Genomic DNA, 21,196 nt, shown 5'->3' on the forward strand with positions numbered 1-21,196 from the left:
TCACTTTCTTCACCACTGATTCAGTCTACAAATTAACCTTTAGGGAATGCTGCGCAAGAACTCCCAAATCCCTTTGCACCTCAGATTTTTAAATTTTCTTCCCGTTTAGAAAAGTTTCTCCTTCTATCAAAGTGCATGACATACTCTTCCCGACCATGTATTCTATCTGCTACTCCTTTGCCCCATTCTCCCACTATAAGTCCTTCTGCAGCCTTTCTGCTTCCTCAACACTACCTGCCTCTCCACCTGTCTTTGTATTGTCCACAGACTTGACCACAAAGCCATAAATTACATCATCAATCGCTGCCATTCAACGTGAAAAGAAGCGCTCCCAACACAGACCCCTGTGGGACACCACTAGTCACTGACAGCCAATCAGAAAAGGCTCTCTTTATTCCCACTCTTTGCCTCCTGCCAATCAGTCAATACTCTATCCAACTGGTTTGACAAATCAAGCTGATCTGTTAGGCAACATTTTTCGGTAAGGAAACCATGCTGACATTGGCTTGTTTTGTTATGTGCCTCCAATTACCCCGAAACCACATCCCTAACAATTGACTCCAACCTCTTCCCAACCGCTGAGGTCAGACCAACAATTTCCTTTCTTCTGCGTCCCTCCCTTCTTGAAGATTGGAGTGACATTTACCATTTTCCAGTCCTCTGGAACCATGCCAGAATCAATTGATTCTTGAAAGGTATTACTAATGCCCCCACAATTTCTTTAGCTACCCCTTAGAACCCTGAGGTGTCATCCGCTAGATCCAGGTGATTTGTGTACTTTCAAACCTAGTTTCCCCAAGCATCTTAACCCTAGTAATAGCAACTGTTTTCACGTCTGCCCCTTGACACTCTTGAACTTCTAGCATATTGCTAGTGTTTTCCACAGTGAAGCCTGATGCAAAATACTTATTCAGTTTGTCTGCTATTTCCTTATCCTCTGTTACTATCTCTCCAACATTATTTTCTAGCCAACCGATATCTATTCTCGACTCTTTTACTCTTATATCTGAAAAAACTTCCGGGATTATCTTTGATATTATTGGCTAGCTTACCTTCATATTTCATCTTTTCCCCACTTAAGTTTTTTTAGTTGCCTTCTATTGATTTTTATGAATTTCCCAATCCTCTGATACCCACTAATTTTTGTTCTATTATATGGCCTCTTTTGCTTTTATGTTGTCTTTGACTTCCCTTGTCAGCTACAGTTGTGTCATCCTGCATCTTCCAAATTGCTCCCAGAAATTCCAGCCATTGCTGCTCTGTTGTCATCCCTGCTAGTGTCCTCTTCCAATCAACTTTGGCCAGCTCCTCTCTCATGCCTCAGTAATTCCCTTTATTCCACTATAATACTGATACATTCTGCTTGTTAGCTTCTCCCTCTCAAATTGTAGGGTGAGTTTTACCATATTATGATTACTTTCCCTGACGGGTCCTTTTACCTTAAGCTCCCTAATCATATCCGGTTCATTACACAATGCCCGATCCAGAATTGCTGATCCCCTAGTGGGTTCAAATGCAAGCTGCTCTTAAAATCTTATAAAGCTACCTTGGAGACATATCACAAATTCTCTCTTGGGATCCAACATCAACTTGATTTTTCCAATCTATCTGTATATTAAAATCCCCCATAACCAACATAACATTGCTATTTGACATACTTTTTCTATCTCCCACTGTATTTTGCAGACTGCATCCTGGCTGCTGTTCAGAGGCCTGTAAATCAGTGGTCCCCAACCACCGGGCCGCAAAGCATGTGCTACTGGGTAGTGAGGAAACAATATGATTTGGTGATATGAAATGATATGAGTCAGCTGCACCTTTCCTCATTCCCTGTCATGCCCACTGTTGACGAACACCTCCCCCCGTCGGCTGATCTGCAAGAATATTGTCAATATTAAACCGGTCCGTGGTGCGAAAAAGGTTGGGGAACCCTGCTGTAAATAACTCCCATCGGGGTCGTCTTACTTGTGCAGCTTCTTAACTCTACCCACAAAGATTCTACATTTTCTGATCCTCTGTCACCTCTTTTTACCATATCAAAAATTACGCCAGAATTTTTTTCCCAGATAGAAAAGGAGCCCACCATTGTTTGTCACTCATCAGTCCATTCTTGAAAGTCTGCCAAATTCATTTTATGCCTGTTGTTTAGTTGATGAGCATTACCTGTTTCATATTTTCATTTGATAAAACCTGGGATATAAATTGAGCCACCTTTAGTTTGCTCAGATGAATTTTGGTATGAATGAAAGATTCTGATTTAGATGTTATAGATAGTCATACAGTACAGAGATGGGCTCTTTGGCTCAATTGGTCCATGCTGACCAAGGTTCCCATCAGAGCTGATGTGTATTGGATGTATGTAATTTGGTTATTGTTATTTGTCACAGTTACTTAAGTCAATACTTGTTTTCCAGATACTTCAATGAGATGTCTGCTCAAGGACTCAGACCTCGTACTGTATCCAGCCCTATTCCCTACACACCATCTCCAAGTTCCAGCAGGCCTATATCTCCTGGCATGTATTATACTCTTCATTTATAATCACTGGAACAATGATGCTATCGTATTATCTTCCCTTTTTGGTGGTACATTCTGATAAATAGTGAATGACTGGCTGTGTGAATTTTCATCTGAAGCATGAGCAGTGCCAAGATCAGAATCGGGTTTATAATCACTGACATGTTGTGAAATTTGTTGTTTGTGGCAGCAGTGCAGCGTAATATATAACTTTGCTGTTAATTTCCATAAGCAATATATATTAAAAATAAGTAATGCAAAGTGAGTGAGGTAGTGTATGTGGACGTGTCAGAAATCTGATGGTGGAGGGGGAAGAAGCTGTTTCTAAAACATAGTCTTTTCAGGCTCCTGTACCACATCCCTGATTGTAGCATTGAGAAGAAAGCATGTCCTGGGTAGTGGGTGTCCTTAATGAGCAATGCTGCCTTTTTGAGGTATCACCTTTTGAAAATGCCCTTGCTGGAGCTAGCTGAGTTTACAACCCTCGCAGCCTTTTCCCGATCCTGTGCCTTGGAGCCTCCATACCGCATAGCTATGCTGTACTTGTGTAGCAATTTGCTCATCTTTGGTGACGTACCAAATCTCCTCAAGCTCCTAATGAAATATGCTGTAGACTGTCAGTTCATTGTATATTTTTTGTTCAGTTTATAGTCACTGCTGATTTACGTTGAGCATAGTTTGGACTTTATATATTCATAAACAATCTCATTTCTTCAATGGCTGTGAAAACTTATTTTTGTGGTGTACCCAAGGTTTGTGGTTATCTGACTTTCCTAACTTAGTAGTCGGGGAGAGATGAAAGTTCTTAAGTGAACAGCTGTGGGCCTTATATTTATATCCACTTTCCTGGTTAAAGCAGGATTTTGTTAAATGAAGTACTTGAATACCTAATGCAGTGAGAAACGTTTCAAAGTTCTGCCTCACTGACAGCTACATTACTAGTTTGCTATATTCATTTGGGAATGGACTTAAATGCTACTCCCAATATTTTAAATGACCAACTTTCTCTACACGTAATAGAAACAAATTTATTATCACTCATGTAGAGGATGTGAGATTTGTTGTTTTGTGGCAAATGAACTGTGCAAGGAGATAAAAGAATCCAAATCAGGTTTGTTTGCACTTTTATCCTATGTTGCTTTGTGGTGGTAGTACAATGCAAAGACAAAAATACTAAAATGATAAAGATAGTGCAAAACTGAAAGGAATAATGAGGTAGTGTTCATGGGCTCAGAAATCTGATGGCCAGGGGTAGAAGCTGTTTGAGTCATTGAGTGTGGGTCTTCAGTCTCCTTTATCTCCTCACTGATGATAGTAACAAGAACAGGGCAGGTCCTGTATGTGAGGGCCCTTTAAGATGGCTGATGCTTTTTTGAGACGCCACTTCTTGAAGATGTCCTTGATACTGGGGAGGGTTGTGCCTATGATGGAGCTGGCTGAGTGCATAACTCTCTACAGCCTTTTCCGATCCTGTGCCTTGGAGCCTCCATACAAGGATCTGGTGCAACCGGTCAGAATGCTCTCCACCGTACAGCTATAGAAATTTGGAAGTCTAGTGACACAATGAACCTCCTCAAGCTTCTGGTGAAATAGAGCTGCTGATGTATCTTCACGATTGCATCAAAAGTGCTGAGTCTTCATTGATCCTTCTCAGTGTTGGTGTATAGGAACTTAAAGCTGTTCTCTTTCTCTGGCTGACTTATCAGTGAGGACTGGTGTGTGTTCTTCCAACTTCCCCTTATTGCAGGCCACAATCAAATCTTTGGTTTTACAGATGTTGATTGCCAGGTTGTTGCAATGTCGTTTGACCAGCTATTCTGTCTCACTCCTGTCTATCTCCTCATCACCATCTGAGATTCTACCAAGAACAGTACAAATAGTGTCATCTGCAAATTTGGTGTTTGAGCTGTGACTAGCCAAATGTTGTCACGAGAGTACAGCAGTGGGATAAGCAAGCATCCTTGAGTTGTTCCTGGATTGACTGTCAGCAAGGAGGAAATGTTATTACATATCGCCACCAACTGTGTGGTCTCTCAATAAGGAATATGAGGATCCAGTTGTAGAGGGAGGTACAGAGACACAGGTTTTGATGTTCGGTGATAAGTACAGAGGGATTGATGGTGTTGAATGCTGAGCTGTAATCAATAAACAGCAGCTTGACTTATGTTTTAAAGTATTTAAATTTGAAATATTAGTGTATTCTAAATTTGTCAAGGCATTCTGAGTAGTGGAGGGGAGAGACATTCTATTCAAAAACATGTTAAAGTGAAGTGAGTTTATACTAGAAGCAATATTTTGATTTAAGTGTAAAGAAAAATGACCAGACCTGTTGTATATTATTTATAGGTCTATCTTATGCAAGTCACAGTGTTGGTTTTACACCGCCCACTACTTTGACACGTGCTGGAATGTCCTATTACACCTCACCTGGTCTTCATGTACAGCATATGGGAACTTCTCATGGCATTGCGGTAAGAAGTGATGAATAACAAATATTTATCCAATAATGAAGTTTGATATAGTTCAAAGTAGAGTTAAAGATTGCCATTCTGATTAGTGAGTAGTTGCAGACAAGTAAGAGTAAAGGTTAAAAGCAGATATTTGACATGCTATTTCTTAAAGTTTGAAAATATTTAGTCTGGCACTGTTGGGTGCTGATTCATGCCATACCACAGGAAATACAGGCAACAGAAATTGCCCCTGATTATCTTCAACTCAGTAGGTGAACGGGAAGGCTTTCTGAATCACAAAAGGGTTCTGAAAACACTGTTGTGATGGATATTCACTACCTGGGGCCAGGGGCTTTTTTGCCAAACTCAGCTTTCTAACGTAACAGGTGACACTATTAAAGATCAGTTGTATTTGAGTAAGTTAAGCTTATTTTTCAGTTCCTCATGATAAACAGGAGCTGGTCTTCAATTCTTAATGTAAATGGAAAGTGATAATTAATCTGAAGTTTATGGTACAGCTTTGCAAGTAAACAGTACTGTTTATAGAGCACAGACTGCTGGCCCCACAGCACAAAGCTGACTCCTCGAGAGATAGAAACATAGAAAACCTATAGCACAACATAGAAAACCTACAGCACAATACAGGCCCTTCGGCCCACAAAGCTGTACCGAACTTGTCCTACCTTAGAACTACTTAGGCTTACACATAGCCCTCTATTTTTCTAAGCTCTCTTAAAAGACCCTATCATTTCCACCTCCGCTGCCATCTGCAGCCCATTTCACGCACTCACCACTCTCTGCGTTTTATAAAAAAACAAACTTACCCCTGACATCTCCTCTGTACCTACTTCCACGCACCTTCAAACTATGCCCTCTCATACTAGCCATTTCAACCCTGGGAAAAAGCTTCTGAATATCCGCATGATCAGTGCCTCTCATTATCTTGTACACCTCTATCAGGTCACCTCTCATCCTCCGTCGCTCCAAGGAGAAAAGGCTGAGTTCACTTAACCTATTCTCATAAGGCATGTTCCCCAATCCAGGCAACATCCTTCTAAATCTCCTCTGCACCCTTTCTATGGTTTCCACGTCCTTCCTGTAATGAGGTGACCAGAATTGAGCACAATACTCCAGGTGGGGTCTGACCAGGGTCCTATATAGCTGCAACGTTACCTCTTGGTTCTTAAACTCAATCCCACGACTGATGAAGGCCAATGCACTGTATGCCTTCATAACCACAGAGTCAACCTGCACAGCAGCCTTGACTGTCCTGTCGACTCAGACCCCAAGATCCCTCTGATCCTCGATACTATTAATATAATATTAATGGTAAGAGTCTTACCATTAATATTATATTCTGCCATCATATTTGACCTACCAGAATGAACTACCTTACACTTATCTGAGTTGAGCTCCATCTGCCACTTCTCAGCCCAGTTTTGCATCCTATTATTGTCCTGCTGTAACCTCTGACAACCCTCCACACTATCCACAACACCCCCAACCTTTGTGTCATCAGCAAATTTACTAACCCATCGCTCCACTTCCTCATCCTGGTCATTTATAAAAATCACAAAGAGTAGGGTTCCCAGAACAGATCCCTGAGGCACACCACTGGTCACCGGCCTCCATGCAGAATATGACCCGTCTACAACCACTCTTTGCCTTCTGTGGGCAAGCCAGTTCTGGATCCACAAAGCAATGTTCCCTTGGATCCCATCCTCCTCCCTTTCTCAATAAGCCTAGCATGGAGTACCTTTTCGAATGCCTTGCTAAAATCCATATACACTACATCTACGGCTCTACCCTCATCAATGTGTTTAGTCACATCCTCAAAAAATTCAATCAGGCTTGTAAGGCACGACCTGCCTTTGACAAAGCCATGCTGACTATTCCTAATCATATTATGCCTCTCCAAGTGTTCATAAATCCTGCCTCTCAGGATCTACTCCAATAACTTATCAACCACTGAAGTAAGACTCACTGGTGTATAATTTCCTGGGCTATCTCTACTCCCTTTCTTGAATAAAGGAGCAACATCTGCAACCCTCCAATCCACCGGAACATCCCATCCTCATTGATGATGCAAAGATCATCGCCTGAGGCTCATCAGTTTCCTCCCTTACTTCCCACAGTAGCCTGGGGTATATCCCATCCGGTCCCGGTGACTTATCTAACTTGATGCTCTCCAAAAGCTCCAGCACAATCTCTTTCTTAATATCTACATGCTCAAGCTTTTCAGTCCACTGCAAGTCATCCCTACAATGGCCAAGATCCTTTTCCGTAGTGAATACTGAAGCAAAGTATTCATTAAGTACCTCTGCCATCTCCTCTGGTTCCATACACACTTTTCCACTGTCACACTTGATTGGTCCTATTCTCTTATGTCTTATCCTCTTCCTCTTAACATACTTTTAGAATACCTTGGGGCTTTCCTTAATTGTGTCCGCCAAGGCCTTCTCATTGCCCCTTCTGATTCTCCTAATTTCATTCTTAAACTCCTTCCTGCTAGCCTTATAATCTTCTAGATCTCTATCATTAACTAGTTTTTTTGAACCTTTCGTAAGCTCTTCTTTTCTTGACTAGATTTACAACAGCCTTTGTACACCACAGTTCCTGTACTCTACCATCTTTTCCGTCTCATTGGAACGTATCTGTGCAGAACCCCACGCAATATCCCCTGAATATTTGCCACATTTCTTCCGTACCTTTCCCTGAGAACATCTGTTTCCAATTTATGCTTCCAGGTTCCTGCCTGATAGCCTCATATTTCCTCTAACTCCAATTAAACATTTCCCTAACTTGTCTGTTCATATCGCTGTCCAATGCTATTGTAAAGAAGCTAGAATTGTGATCACTATCTCCAAAATGCCCTCCCACTGGGAGACTTGACACCTGACCAGGTTCATTTCCCAATACCAGATCAAGTACAGCCTCTCCTCTTGTAGACTTATCTGCATATTGTGTCAAGAAACCTTCCTGAACACACCTAACAAATTCCACCCCATCTTAACCCCTCACTCTAGGGAGATGCCAATCAGTATTTGGGGAATTAAAATCTCCCACCACAACAACCCTGTTATTATTACTCCTTTCCAGAATCTGTCTCCCTATGTGCTCCTCGATGTCCCTGTTACTATTGGGTGCTCTATAAAAAAACACCCAGTAGAGTTATTGACCCTTTTCTGTTCCTAACTTCCACCCAGAGAGACTCTGTAGACAACCCCACCATGACTTCCTACTTTTCTACAGCCGTGACACTTTCTCTGATCAACAGTGCTATGCCCCCACCTCTTTTGCATCCCTCCCTGTCCTTTCTGAAACATCTAAAGCCTGGCCCTTGAAGTAGCCATTCCTTCCCCTGCACCATCCAAGTCACTGTAATGGCCACAACATCATAGCTCCAAGTGCTGATCCACGCTCTAAGCTCACCTGCTTTATTCATAATACTCCTCGCATTAAAATAGACACATCTCAAACCATCGGTCTGAGTGCGTCCCTTCTCTATCACCTGCCCATCCTCCCTCTCGCACTGTCTCCAAGCTTTCTCTATTTGTGAGCCAACATCCCTTTCCTCCATCACTTCAGTTCGGTTCCCAACTCCAGCAATTCTAGTTTAAACTCTACCCGACAGCCTTTGCAAACCTCCCCACCAGGATATTGGTCCCCCTCAGATTCAAGTGCAACCCGTCCTTTTTGTACAGGTCACACCTGCCCCAGAAGAGGTCCATAAATCTGAATCCCTGCCCTTTGCTCCAATCCCTCAGCCACGCATTTATCCTTCACCTCATTCTTTTCCTATACTCACTGTCGTGTGGCACAGGCAGTAATCCCGAGATTACTACCTTTGAGGTCCTGCTTCTCAACTTCTCAACTTCCTTCCTAACTCCCTGTATTCTGTTTTCAGGACCTCCTCCCTTTTCCCACCAATGTCATTGGTACCAATATGTACCACGATCTCTGGCTGTTGTCCTTCCCATTTGAAGATATCGTGGACGGGATCAGAAACATCCCGGACCCCGCCACCTGGGAGGCAAACTACCATCCATGTTTCTTTCCTGCATCCACAGAATCGCCTATCTGACCCCCTAACTATAGAGTCTCCTATCACTGCTGCCATCCTCTTCCTTTCCCTACCCTTCTGAGCCACAGGGCCAGACTCTTTGCCAGAGGCGCGGCCACTGTTGCTTCCCCCAGATAGGCTGTCTCCCCCAACAGTACTCAAGCAGGAGTACTTATCTTTAAGGGGGACAGCCACTGGGGTACTCTCTAGCATCTGCTTCTTGCCCTTCCCTCTCCTGACTGTTACCCACTCATCTGTCTCCCCAGGCCCTGGAGTGACTTCCTGCCTATATCTCCTCTCTACCCCCTCCTCATTCTTCCTGACCAGACGAAAGTCATTGAGCTGCATCTCCAGTTCCCTAATGCGGTCCTTAAGGAGCTGCAGCTAAACGCATCTGGTGCAGATGTGGCAGCCCGGTAGGCTGGGAGTCTCCAGGATCTGCCACATCTGACACCGAGCACAGAAAACCGGCCTCACACACATACCTTCTGTCTGTATTCCAAACAGATAACCTACCTCGCCGCAACCTTTTATCACCGACGCCCCTTTGAGCCAAATCCTTCCTACTCTGTCTCTCTCTACTCCAACGCTCGCTTCTCTGATGCCCGCTCTGTCAAGCTGTCTTCTTTTTAAACTCTTTCTGCTGTTCTTGCTGGCCGACCTCCATGCATTTGCGCAGTCATGCCCTGTTCGAACTGCTGAAGAAATAACCATCACCTTTTCAACCCTGCTCACTTTTAAACTCTTCCCACTATTCTCACTGGCCGACCTCCATGCATTTGTGCAGTTGTGCCCCGTTCAAACTGCTGAAGAAATGCAGTGGAAGGCAATGGGGTTATGGTTATTGGGCTTGTATCAACCCAGACAACACTGGCTAAGTTGTTTTGTTCAAGAAATCTTGCAGATTAGATATACTATCAGTTAGCACATCAGATAGCTGTTCTATTAGTAGTTCAAAGGTTCGTGTACTCAGCATTCACACCATTAGTTGTGGGTATCTGTGAACTCTGTCCCCAGTAGCTTTTAGATCATCTTAATTGAAAAATATCTCATCCGTATGAAGCCATCCAAGTGGCACAAACCAGTTAACGTCAGAGAGCAGTTAGCCTTGTCAAGGAACATTAAGAAGAATGACAAAGATGGAGTATTCTGGAATCCATTCCTCTGCCATCGATTTCTGTGACAGACGACTTGTTCATCTGCAACTCGCTGATGTCTTTTTAACTTGTTGGAATTGTACCTGTGTTTTGGAAATCCTTTGTTTTAGAAATAGTTTGGAATTTGGAAATCTTTTATAAGATAGAAATCCTCTGAGTTTTAACTGTGTTTAAGAATTTTATCTAAACTTAAACATGTATCACTTTTTTAAAAATTGAAATATGTTTAAACTACTGTGTAAGCTGGAAGTGCCTCCTTGATTGGGAGTGGGGACCCACAGCTCAATTACTGGGTCAGTCAGTCAGTGGGTGCCGTCCCAAATCCAGGGTTGGCGTCTATGCACCTCCACCTTCTTCGATCTTGCGACAGCACCAAGTACAGCTTCTCCTCCAGTTTGTTCTCGAAGGCTGCCTTGGCACCACCTGCTGCCGCCCCCGCCGAACTTGAGCCCGAGGCCATGTCGGCCTCCAGTTGCGGCCACTTCTTCGAGCTCGGCCCTTCCTTAGGTGGAGGCCTTGGGCAGGTCCAGGCACATGATGCAGCGCCCAAGTTCATCATGTCTCTTCTAACTAGGTGCATAGCATATGACTCATAGATACGTAGTGAGGCTTTAATCTCTTCCATGGAAGATGGCCGTTGGCCCACAAGGAGCTCATCCGCCCTTTGTCAGGTTTTGTTTTTTAGTCCTGCTGGGTGTCCTCACACCCTCCTCACCAGACTAAGTCTGGTGGAGGAGTCGGCCCAAGTTGCCAACCACTTGACCACGGCCCCCAGCCAAGCGCCAGGCGGCCGCCCTCATCTCCACCCTCCCCCCTCCCCCCCTCCCAAAATTACTGGGTATTGACAGCTAAATGCACTGTGGAGGATAAATAGAGAAGTGATCTAAGTTTTGAAGAGTAGGTGGCTACCAGTATAAACTCTCTTTAGTGAGGGTACCCATAGTTATCTATTTGCGTTTGAGTTTAAACTTTGTGGTCAGCAAACCTAATATTATAGCCCAAATTTCCATGTCAAAACTCTTGGCTGAGATTGCAAAGTTGCACTGGCAAGTTAATTAGTTACACATTGCTACAGACTTCAGTTAACTTTAAATCTTAGAATTAATTAGTACAGATTTGTACTGCAGATTTTAAAAATGTGCCAGACCATAATGTTGAACAAGACAGTTTCAACCTGTGTTGGAAGCAATCATTTGGAATCTCGTGTGTGAACTTGAACTCTATTTGAAAAATTCTGATACTTGAGAAAAAAGTGTAGGATAAGTGAGTAAGGGGTAAATTCAAAGCTCTGCTCTAGAAACTACAATGCTTAAAGACTTGGCCAGGAAGACCAATAGGATACAGGCACACAGTTACGTTGTTCACAGAATCAAGCAGCCAAGAAAGCAATCACATCTACATTGACTTCAAAAGATGCAGTTGTGAAATTTTCAGTGTTTGGCAGAAAGTTGAATAAAATATTGTAATTGATACACAGCTTCAGGATAATTAATATTTGAGTATAGGATGATCCTCAACTATGCAACTATGATACTAATAGAAACTTAAAAGAAATGACCATATGTATGAGATACGTAACAGGTTACTCGGTTCCAGTGACGGTGATAAGGTCATTGCCTTTAGCTATTACCTAGATAATGAGGACATTATTACCAATAATTCTGTTATTCCATTTTCTCGAGTTTTGGCACTCATTTCTTGGCTCACTAAGATACGATAACTTAGTAACCAAGTAAACCCTGAGAGTCTTACCTGTTAATGGAAGTATGAAAATGAATTATGTTTCCTTGGCTGTTTCTAGATACCAGTGGCTTGGCAAAATAACTCAATTACAGAAATATCTTAAAAGGTGATATTAGAAAGATGATATTAAGGAGAGTAGCTGTGCGGGAGTTACTTTTCTAAACTTCATCAACTTGACAAACATGTTTAACAAAGTGTATGTGAGCTCCATGGCGTAAATGTATTAGATCTGTTTATTTGGGCCAGAATTTGCTGGAAAATGTTCCAAGCCAAACTCTTATTATCAAACCCCTCCCCACCCCCAACTTCCCTTTTTAAAAGGAAGTCCATTCATTTCAATGGAGAGGAATGATTGCAAAGGAAAAGTGCAAATGCTTTAACATACTTCTGATTTGCCAGAAAGTATTTTTTATGGTTTAATCTTCATTGTGTAATCTTTCATCACTTAATAGCTTTCAAGTGTTTCGAAAGTTCATAAGCATTGAAAGCCATTGATTTGCAAAGTCTGAGATGCATAGTATTTTTTTTTACAGTTGATTCATTAATGGGACTTCCATCCTGCCCACTGTAACATTATTACATTGTTTTAAAATAAATGATAGGGGAACACTTAGATCTGCATTTGGGCGAGGGGTCTGCATGACAATGGTAAGTATTGCTGATAGAAAAATCTGGCCTATTAATTGAACAATCAATAGAAAATCTGATTTGCATTGTGTCAGCACTTAAAATTCTGGATTATTTACAACATTCATCTTTAGCTAGGCTTTAGATTTGCCAAACTTAATGTGTCCAGATTTTCAATTGACCTTGCCTACATTTTCATAATCAATTGTATGGGGTAACCTCTTTGTGGGGTTTCTTTTCCATAATTTTGAACTGCTTTTAGTTTTAAAAACGTAGCCTGAACCTTTTTGTGCATCTGTTTGTTTTTCAGAGGCCTTCCCCGAGGAGGAGCAACAGCCCCGACAAGTTTAAACGCCCAACACCTCCACCTTCCCCAAACACACAGACAGTGGTTCAGCTGCCACCGCCACCACCGCCACCATCCCAACCAGCCCAATCCCAGCCTTCAACATACCCTCCTCCTCCTCCTCCTCAGCCATAAAGTGCACGTGCTGTGACGCAGCTGATCTGGAGTGGACTGATGACATAAAAAGCAGTTTACTGAAGCCAAAGGCTTAACTGGCATCTTTTGGATTTGACTTATTTGCACTGAGATTATATAGGCTTCACCGCTAACTGTGTTGTAAATGTTTGTCTGAAGGGCAGCCAGTGTTGTTTGTCCACAACACTAATTTACTACATTTTGTCAGTGTTGACTGGAACCTCATGCAGAATCCTCATTTTGTTGCTAAATATCTGCTGCATCCATTTGGTAATAAGACATGATTTGATTGTTCTGTCGGCTAGGGAGCTCCAAAGCTTCTTTCCACAGATTTGTAAAAAGAAAAAAACTTACCAATTATTTCATTACAGATTTTTGCAGTAACTACAAGCATGATGTGTCTTGTTTTCTAGGCTGTGTTTATGCTTCAATGTGTTAATGCTTTAGTGTCTTCTTGGGTTTTGCCAAGCATTTACAGAATTAGCACTACATTTTGAAACAATAATGGGGAAATGTTTTAACAGTATCATTCAAACGCATCCAGCAGTGTCACTGAATCTAATGTTTACCAGTGTATAATTTTTGTCCAAATAAGCAGCAGATAAGTTTAATGCAGATTCAGTGTTGAATTTCTGTGATGTGCTGCGATTGCTGTTTTTTAAACAAGAATTCTAGGGTTTAGTTCAGGCAAATCTACACCATTTGGCAGGGGTTACTTCTAAATTTAACAATTTTGATTTAGTATGGATCAGGCTTATGGCAAATTGAAGTAAACATTTTTGCATTTCAATCTACGATCAACATTTCTTGATGTAAACTGTAACCTGCATAGGTTTAATGTCTGTGGGCTTTGTAGATAGTAAATCATTAGACGAACAAGCTGGCGTGTTTCAAGCGAATGTTGTCTGCTGTAAAATACTTGCTTTAGATGACAAGAAATCATCAGCTGAAATATTGAGTCCTGCAAATTTATGTTTAAAAGAACAAAGTTTGTCTTTGCTGCCAACTCAACTTTTCAGAGGGGTTTGAAGAGATAAGTTAGAAAATTGTTTTGAGCAGATGTTTTTTTGTGTGATGTAATCTGCTAACCCAGGTAGTAACATTTCATTTTTCAAGGTATAATGCTGTCATAACCAAATAATTCTGTACTGCTTGGTAGATATGGGACACGCTGTGGAGAGCGCAAGTTCCTGGCTGTAATGAAAACTTCAATAATACATGAACCAGTACACTGTATAACAGGGAGAAATCATAAATACAGTTTTCCGTTCCTCCAACAAAAATAAATTGTTTGGTTTGGCTTTGCAGCAGCATTAATAATGTAAGAGTCCTTTTTTCAAAAAAATGAGAACGCTGGTGTGAGAAGAGTAAGAAGGGAATGAGTGATGAATCTTGTAATTCATCTGCATTGAGGCAGTTGAATCTTTTAGTTTACTCCTTCATGCAGGTTTATGAATCCCTGAAGGCTTTGCTGGCCAAGCCACCCAAACCACAAAGGTACGAAATTCCATCTCTGGGCTACGCTGAGGTGCTGATTACTAAAACAATGATTGCGGTTTGGTTTCGGACCAACATCAGAAGAGTTGGTTTGATTCCATGCTGCTAGTTAAACTTCAGTCAATTTTTATTGAAATGTTAATAGAAATTGAGTGGGTTAAGGTCGTGTGCGATCCTTCTTTTTGCTTTCCCTCTGTGCCCCCATCAGTCCTGCTTTATTGTCATCATCCTCCAATGGAAAGTTATCAGAGACCATACACCAGCAAGACCTCTAAGCTTTTAAGGAAGTGAATGGAATATTGAAGGGATTGCTACACTTAGCCCAACCATTTTTATGCTGCTACTGAAGCTGACATATGTTCAAATTTGGCATCCATCTGCTGTCCTTGAGCAAAGGAGCAAAAATTAGCCATTTAGTTATTTGAGCACATTCTACCATTGACTTGTGTATCTTAAGTGGTTTAACCTAATTTGTTTGTAAATTCTTTGATAGTTTTTTGTCTGGCATTGTCATTTAATTTTTAAAGCAACTATGGCTCTTCCAGATATTCCAGCAAACCCTTCATGAAGCAGTGCTTCTTGACAACTCTGAAAAATCAGACTTTTAATTTTATCCCCCATTGTTCTGACTCATCATAGCAGGCATGCCTTATTCTTTTAAAATCCTTTCTGCTTCGTGTCAGATCACTTTTTAATATTCTTTCACTGGTGAATAAAAAGTTTAGTCTATGATCAGAGTTGAGCACCACTTCCACGCGAGAAGGATTGGAGTTCACTATAATATAGGAGGTCTTCAATCAGGTTGGTAACATCTTTGTAACAGCAAGTGCAGATTTTTCAATTTAATCAAGTGATCCATTGTGCAAACCTATTGCCTATGTTTTGGTGGGCTAACTCTGTTTTCTGTGACTATTGATCAGGAAGCTTGTTTACCACTGGAAAGCTGTGGTTCTTATTGCCTGGCTGCAGCCAACTTGTTAGTGATGTCTTACCACATGCAGATTCCATCTCTGCCATCTTTTGTTCCATAACTGATATCTGAAATTAAAAAAGATGGTGGGGAAGAGTGAGAGTAAATATATATTTGCCTGCACTAGCTTCAGCTTGTAAGTCAGAATGTATAGGTTGAAGGAGAGATTGTTAAGTGTGAACTAGGTGCATCAGGATCTTTCGTTTCAGATGCATTATGACTAGGGCCTTTGTCAATGCTGACCCAATAATTTCCATCCTTCTTGGAGTTTAAGTCATACAACTAAGCCCAATGCTCACATCTGCATCTGCCTCTGCCTCTGGTAGTGTCTTGACTTTCCACTGTAGAAGTGAGCATCAGGTAGTCTGATGGTGTGACTGGTAAAACAGCTGGAACTGTCTCCAAACTAGGAGATGAAGTTGGAAACTTTCCCCATCATTGTATGTGAGCTTGTGCAGGAGGATATCAGCATTAGACAAGAATCCTGAATGCCTGGGGTTATTGGTAAAAATTATAGGCTGTAGTTTTTAAGTGGTGTCAGCTGATGGACCAGTGATAGAATATGACACAAAGTACTATACATGGATGATGACCACACATGAGGCCATTAAACTTTTGAGAATTCCTTGGTCTATGAATCTTACTGCCATCTTAAATGAATTCTGAACCTTCTGACGCTGCAGATGAAGGATATCTCCCATACATCATTTCCATCACCCTCTAGTGCCTCTTGTAATAAAGAAAATGTGATAATCAGTTTGTCCAGTCATTTTCTCATATATAGTGTGACAATTTGCTGTTGGTGCTGATGGTTGAGGATGGTTCCTTTCGGGATACATAGGATAGCTCCCTGCTCCTTTGAAATAATACCATCAATCTCTTTTGTTTGGTTGACTGCAGCAGCAAGAGCACTCCGGGTTTAAAGTGTCATCTTCAGGATGCAACTGTTCATTAGTGTTCCACCGGAGTGTTGGCTTCAGTTTCTATGCTTGCACCTCTGGAGAGAGAGAGAGAGATATAGCCACCAGATTTTTTTTTCCTTTGGTGCAAGTACTACCAAAGCTGAGCCACTTTTAGTTGGATTGGACATGAAGGTGTACTGAGACATTAACATTACTGGCCTCATATTTTCAGGCTATCCATCAGTAATTTGCAACAGTTTGATTACACCAAGTAACCATTTTGAGAATTCTAATTACTGAGAGGTTTTGTCAATATTCAAGGACACTTTCCTGTGACTAAACATTTATGTGTGGATTTTGCCATGTTATAGAGTGGGCAAATTGAAACAAAAAAATGCTGGAAACAACTTTCTTGCACCTGAAATGTTATCTGTGCCTCTTTCCTGTCAGGAGTATGCAGTAGGTATACTGTACTGTTTTTTTTGGTCAGATTCCTGACATTTTTTTTTGTTCTGTGGAGATTTTACTTTGTAAGCTGCAGATCTCCCCCCACCCCTGATATTTTTGTATAGCTTAATGTCAGGCCCAGAGTTTACCTATCAACACAATATCAGGTCAAAATTTTGAATGTTGAATTTCCACAAAGGAAGGTAAATGTAGAACCACTATTCACTCTCATGTTCTTCTGCACCTCCTAAAATGAATCTACTTTCAGCTCTTTCTGCATGATTCAATTTTGCTAGAGTTTAAAAGGCAGTTTTGTGGTTGTGGTGTGAGAGAAACTAAACATTCTGTTGAAAGCTTACTCAAAGCTTGTGATGTACTTTGTTATTTGTACAGGATTGTTTGAGCTTCCAGTGATCCATAGATGTATTTCATTTACTTATGTGTGCATTTAATATTTCCCTGCCTGCAAAGTCCCTTGCATTCTGCTAAGATTAAAGTATGGTGATCCTTTATCAGCTCAACCAAAACATGTCTGCACAATGATAGCAGTTGTGATTTGATCATTGGTGTTAGGTATGAACTATGCAGAACTACAAGAAAAGATTTAGAAAGATGAAGGTCAAGTATTAATTATATGGGAACTGGGCAGAGTATTGGGTATAGTCAACTATCAATCTCTTTCATCCCCAAAAGACCTGTATAATTCCTTGCCTTAATTTTGGGTGAAAAATTGACTGCAACTATTGATTCTAAACTTGTATTACAAGAAATTCTGCCAATGAAGATTGAGTTCAGTTTAGTCTGCAAAGTTATGTTGTGATCCACTTGTTAGATTTTTTTGAATGTTTTGCCCATTCTTCAGAAAATGGAGACGGTGAATCAAGCCAATGCAGTAGGTGGCAAGATTTTTTAATATACAGTTGAGACTATCTAATTTGATTTATTTAAGTGATCACCAAAGGTGTTTTGTTTTTGCATTTTTTATATTTAGACTGGTAATTGTGAAAAGGTCATATTTTTGATTGTCCTGAACACAAATTTATATTGTGATCAAGACTTTCTGTTGAGACTAATGATCCATTTCATTTCGGGGAAGGTAAGGGAAAGAAGTGGAAGATTAAATAATGTCTATTAGCCCTCGGGATTTGGAGTCTTTGTTTGTGATCCTGCACCATGATTAGCAAGAGTAATTTTTGAAGTAGTTGAGTCAATTTTTATCATAGAGTATCCCAATGAGACTTCGTCACGAAAATGGTTGGATTTTTGAGTGATTATGCTTTAAATTCCAATATTTAACTAACGCCCCCCACTCTAAAATGGTTATTCTTTTTAATTTGATCTAGGTGCCCATATGTTTAAAAATGTAGGTGGTCCACCTTATTATGCACTAAGAAATGCAACCTGACCAAAGATCTGATCTTTAAGTCTTTTGTACCTACATGAACTATTTGTTTTACTGGTCAATAGTATTTTAAATCTGCATTTTTCACTTCAGACCTTTACACTAAACCTAAAAGATCTCAACTAGTGTGCTATTACTTGAGCACTCTACTTCAGATATCTCATAAACAAATAGTGGTGAAAATATTTCAGCTAAATTTAGTTCTTTGAAATACAGAAGCTTTTATTTAACTTGCTTTTAGTAAGCAACCACGACTCTGCTTTTGCATTGTGAAACTGCCCTAATTCCTTTTCATTCGTGTACATGTTGCAAAATAAAATAGAAGTTCCTTGACTGTTTTACTGAAATTAGATTTATTCACTTAGCATTTAATTACATAGCTATCTCCATCTTTGAAAGACTGTTATAATTAGCTATATAGAAAGTTAGAATTAAAATAGTTAAATTTAATTCTAGTTACTTTAAACTCACATTAAAGATAGCTTATAACCTCAAATTTAACAATGGCTACAATATTAGATTAGTTCAGAGAATAGTATTAAACTTTGTCATGCAGAATCTCCCACCAGCCTCCCCGCCATGTTAGTGTAAGCCAACTAATATCACTGCTTGTTTATGTCCATTGGGCGAATTTCTGGTAGCATTTTAAATTTGATTTGATCATCCAAATTTATATTTAGACAAACAACAAATTCTGACATTTGCTGACATGTTGGAGTGTTGAACTTGCATAGCTATTGGTCTGAAGGTTTTTCAAAGCTGCCTTAAAAGATTGAGATTTTAAACATTTTAGAGCAAATTAGACTTTGTTCTTGCCTAATTCCATGTGCGATATGATCTGAGCTGAATATACCTATAAATGAAGATTACAAGTGAAATTTTTAGTTGGCTTTAAAAATTAAAATTTAAAACTTTAATTCCCCACTATTCTCCTATTAGATTCCTCCTTCAACAGCCCTTACCCTTCCCACACACCTGACTTCACCCATCACCTTCCAGCTAGCCTCTTCACACCACCTCCCCCCCCCCCACCGCCTCATCACTTTTGAATTGTGGCATCTTTCCCCTTAGTCTTGAAGAAGGGTCTCGGCATTAAACGTGGACTGTCTATTCATTTCCATTGATGCTGCCTAACCTCCTGAGTTTCACCAACATTTTGTGTGTGTTGCTTTGGATTTCTAGCATCTGCAAATTTTCTCGTGTTTAAAGTTTTTAGATGTATTAATAATGCATTTATCTGCATTTTGATTAAACCTCGGATGACTTTGGCTTATGTATGTATATCTCTAAAGTACTGGGATTTACAACAGGAAATGTGCTCAATTCCATCTGGTTAACTCCTTTTAGTTGATCTAAATTTTGCTGATTATGTTGAGTTAGTTTTTCAACATGGTCTTTTAAATAGCACCAATTGAATTGCAGTATTTTTAGGGTTTATGTTTTAAATTAACAAACCCCTTGTGTAGCTGACACATTAAGAAAACCTATGTATGAACTGAGTGTTTTTTGTAACAGAAAAATAAAATTTTGCAGAAACACTGAGAACTTCATTCTCTATTAATGTAAGGTAGGGTATTGGCAGTTTTATTCTGGCTAACTGGCACATTGCCTTTCTTCTGTAATTTAGTTGAGTTAAACATACAAAGAACTAGAAATTAGTTCATTATATGAACAGAAATGCTATTACAAAATTACTTAGTAACACATGGCTTACTAAAATGCTACCTACTAGGTTAACATCTATTTCAATAAATGTCTTTTAATTTTTGAGTTTTGTTGATCACTCACTTCAAAGATCATGCTTTGTAGTGAGTGTCCTGTATATGCAAAGTTTGCAACAATGCAATTGCTTTTCATGGTGCAGTTTGTTTCTGAACTATAAATGAAAGAAGTAGAACTACAATGAATCCTAGCAGCTAAAAATCTTCAATACTACCACTTCAGGTTTAATATATCTGGGAAGAAGAATTACATTGGGCAATTAACTTTACTTTTGGGCATTTCTCAAAAGTGCAAAAGCATTTTGACGTGTAAGCATATTTGGTTCAATATTGGTCCAGATTATTTTTAACTTAAATGGATTAACAGTCAACATCACTGTTATTAAACAGAGAATTGGGCTGCAAATTTTGGCAATGGGAATGTAAAATTAAACTTGGAAATCAAGGAGTTGTTATGAGTTTTTCAGACCTTCTAAAAATCTGTTAAGGATACACAAGGGTATCATATTGGAACACAATGCCATAAAGTTACTGCACCTGCTCACGATGTACATTAAACGCACTGGAGGAAATTAAAGTGTATTCATTTAAGTACAAGTAAAGTTTCAATTGTCAAGAATGGTCATGGAAAGGCCATGGTCGCCCATGTCATACAACATGGCACATAACCAACTAACAAAAGCTTCAATGCATTGTGTTTTACTTATTGGAAACCACCTCACTGATAGTGAAAAGAAAATATTGCAAGTGCAGTCTCATTTCTCTAGATTTCAAATATTGCAATGGATGGTTTTTAAAAATTAATTTTTCCTTCTATAAACTGGTATGTTATGCCTGTTGAATTAACTACTAAAATTTACTAGCTCAGCCTATACATCCCACTTGGTGTTCAGCAGATGTGCAGTTGCTTGTCCTGTTCTGAAAGGTTCCAGATGCCCTTCAGCGGCTGCTTTTGGAATTGGTAATAGGCTGTTACTTGGATTATTTTTGCCATGTGTTACTGAGGTACCTTCTATCCATATCGATCTTTCCAAAACACAAGCACATTGAGGTAGTACAAAGGGAAAAGCAATAACAGAAAGCCGAATATGTTCCAGTGACCATGAGTGGAAGAGCGTGCAATGCAGGGAGACAGAAGTGCAAGGGCCACAATGAGGTAGACCAAGAGATGAGAGAGTTCATCTGTATCATAGAAGTCCATTCAAGAGTCTTGTAACAG

The 21,196-nt window shown here is 40.2% G+C and overlaps 1 protein-coding gene across 1 annotated transcript in view; it reads left to right on the forward strand.

The window, feature by feature from the left end:
* The window catches only part of ccdc6b (coiled-coil domain containing 6b), a 75,509-nt gene extending 55,720 nt beyond the window's left edge, over positions 1 to 19,789 (forward strand). Inside the window, exons 7-9 of the mRNA XM_063071577.1 lie at positions 2,415 to 2,515; positions 4,864 to 4,988; positions 12,868 to 19,789. Of these exons, the coding sequence (XP_062927647.1) occupies positions 2,415 to 2,515; positions 4,864 to 4,988; positions 12,868 to 13,038 (397 nt within the window). The 3' untranslated portion in view covers positions 13,039 to 19,789. The remainder of the gene's footprint in view (positions 1 to 2,414; positions 2,516 to 4,863; positions 4,989 to 12,867) is intronic.
* Positions 19,790 to 21,196: the final 1,407 nt, after the last annotated feature.

Source organism: Mobula hypostoma, chromosome 19, assembly GCF_963921235.1.
Source record: "Mobula hypostoma chromosome 19, sMobHyp1.1, whole genome shotgun sequence".
NCBI lineage: Eukaryota > Metazoa > Chordata > Chondrichthyes > Myliobatiformes > Myliobatidae > Mobula > Mobula hypostoma.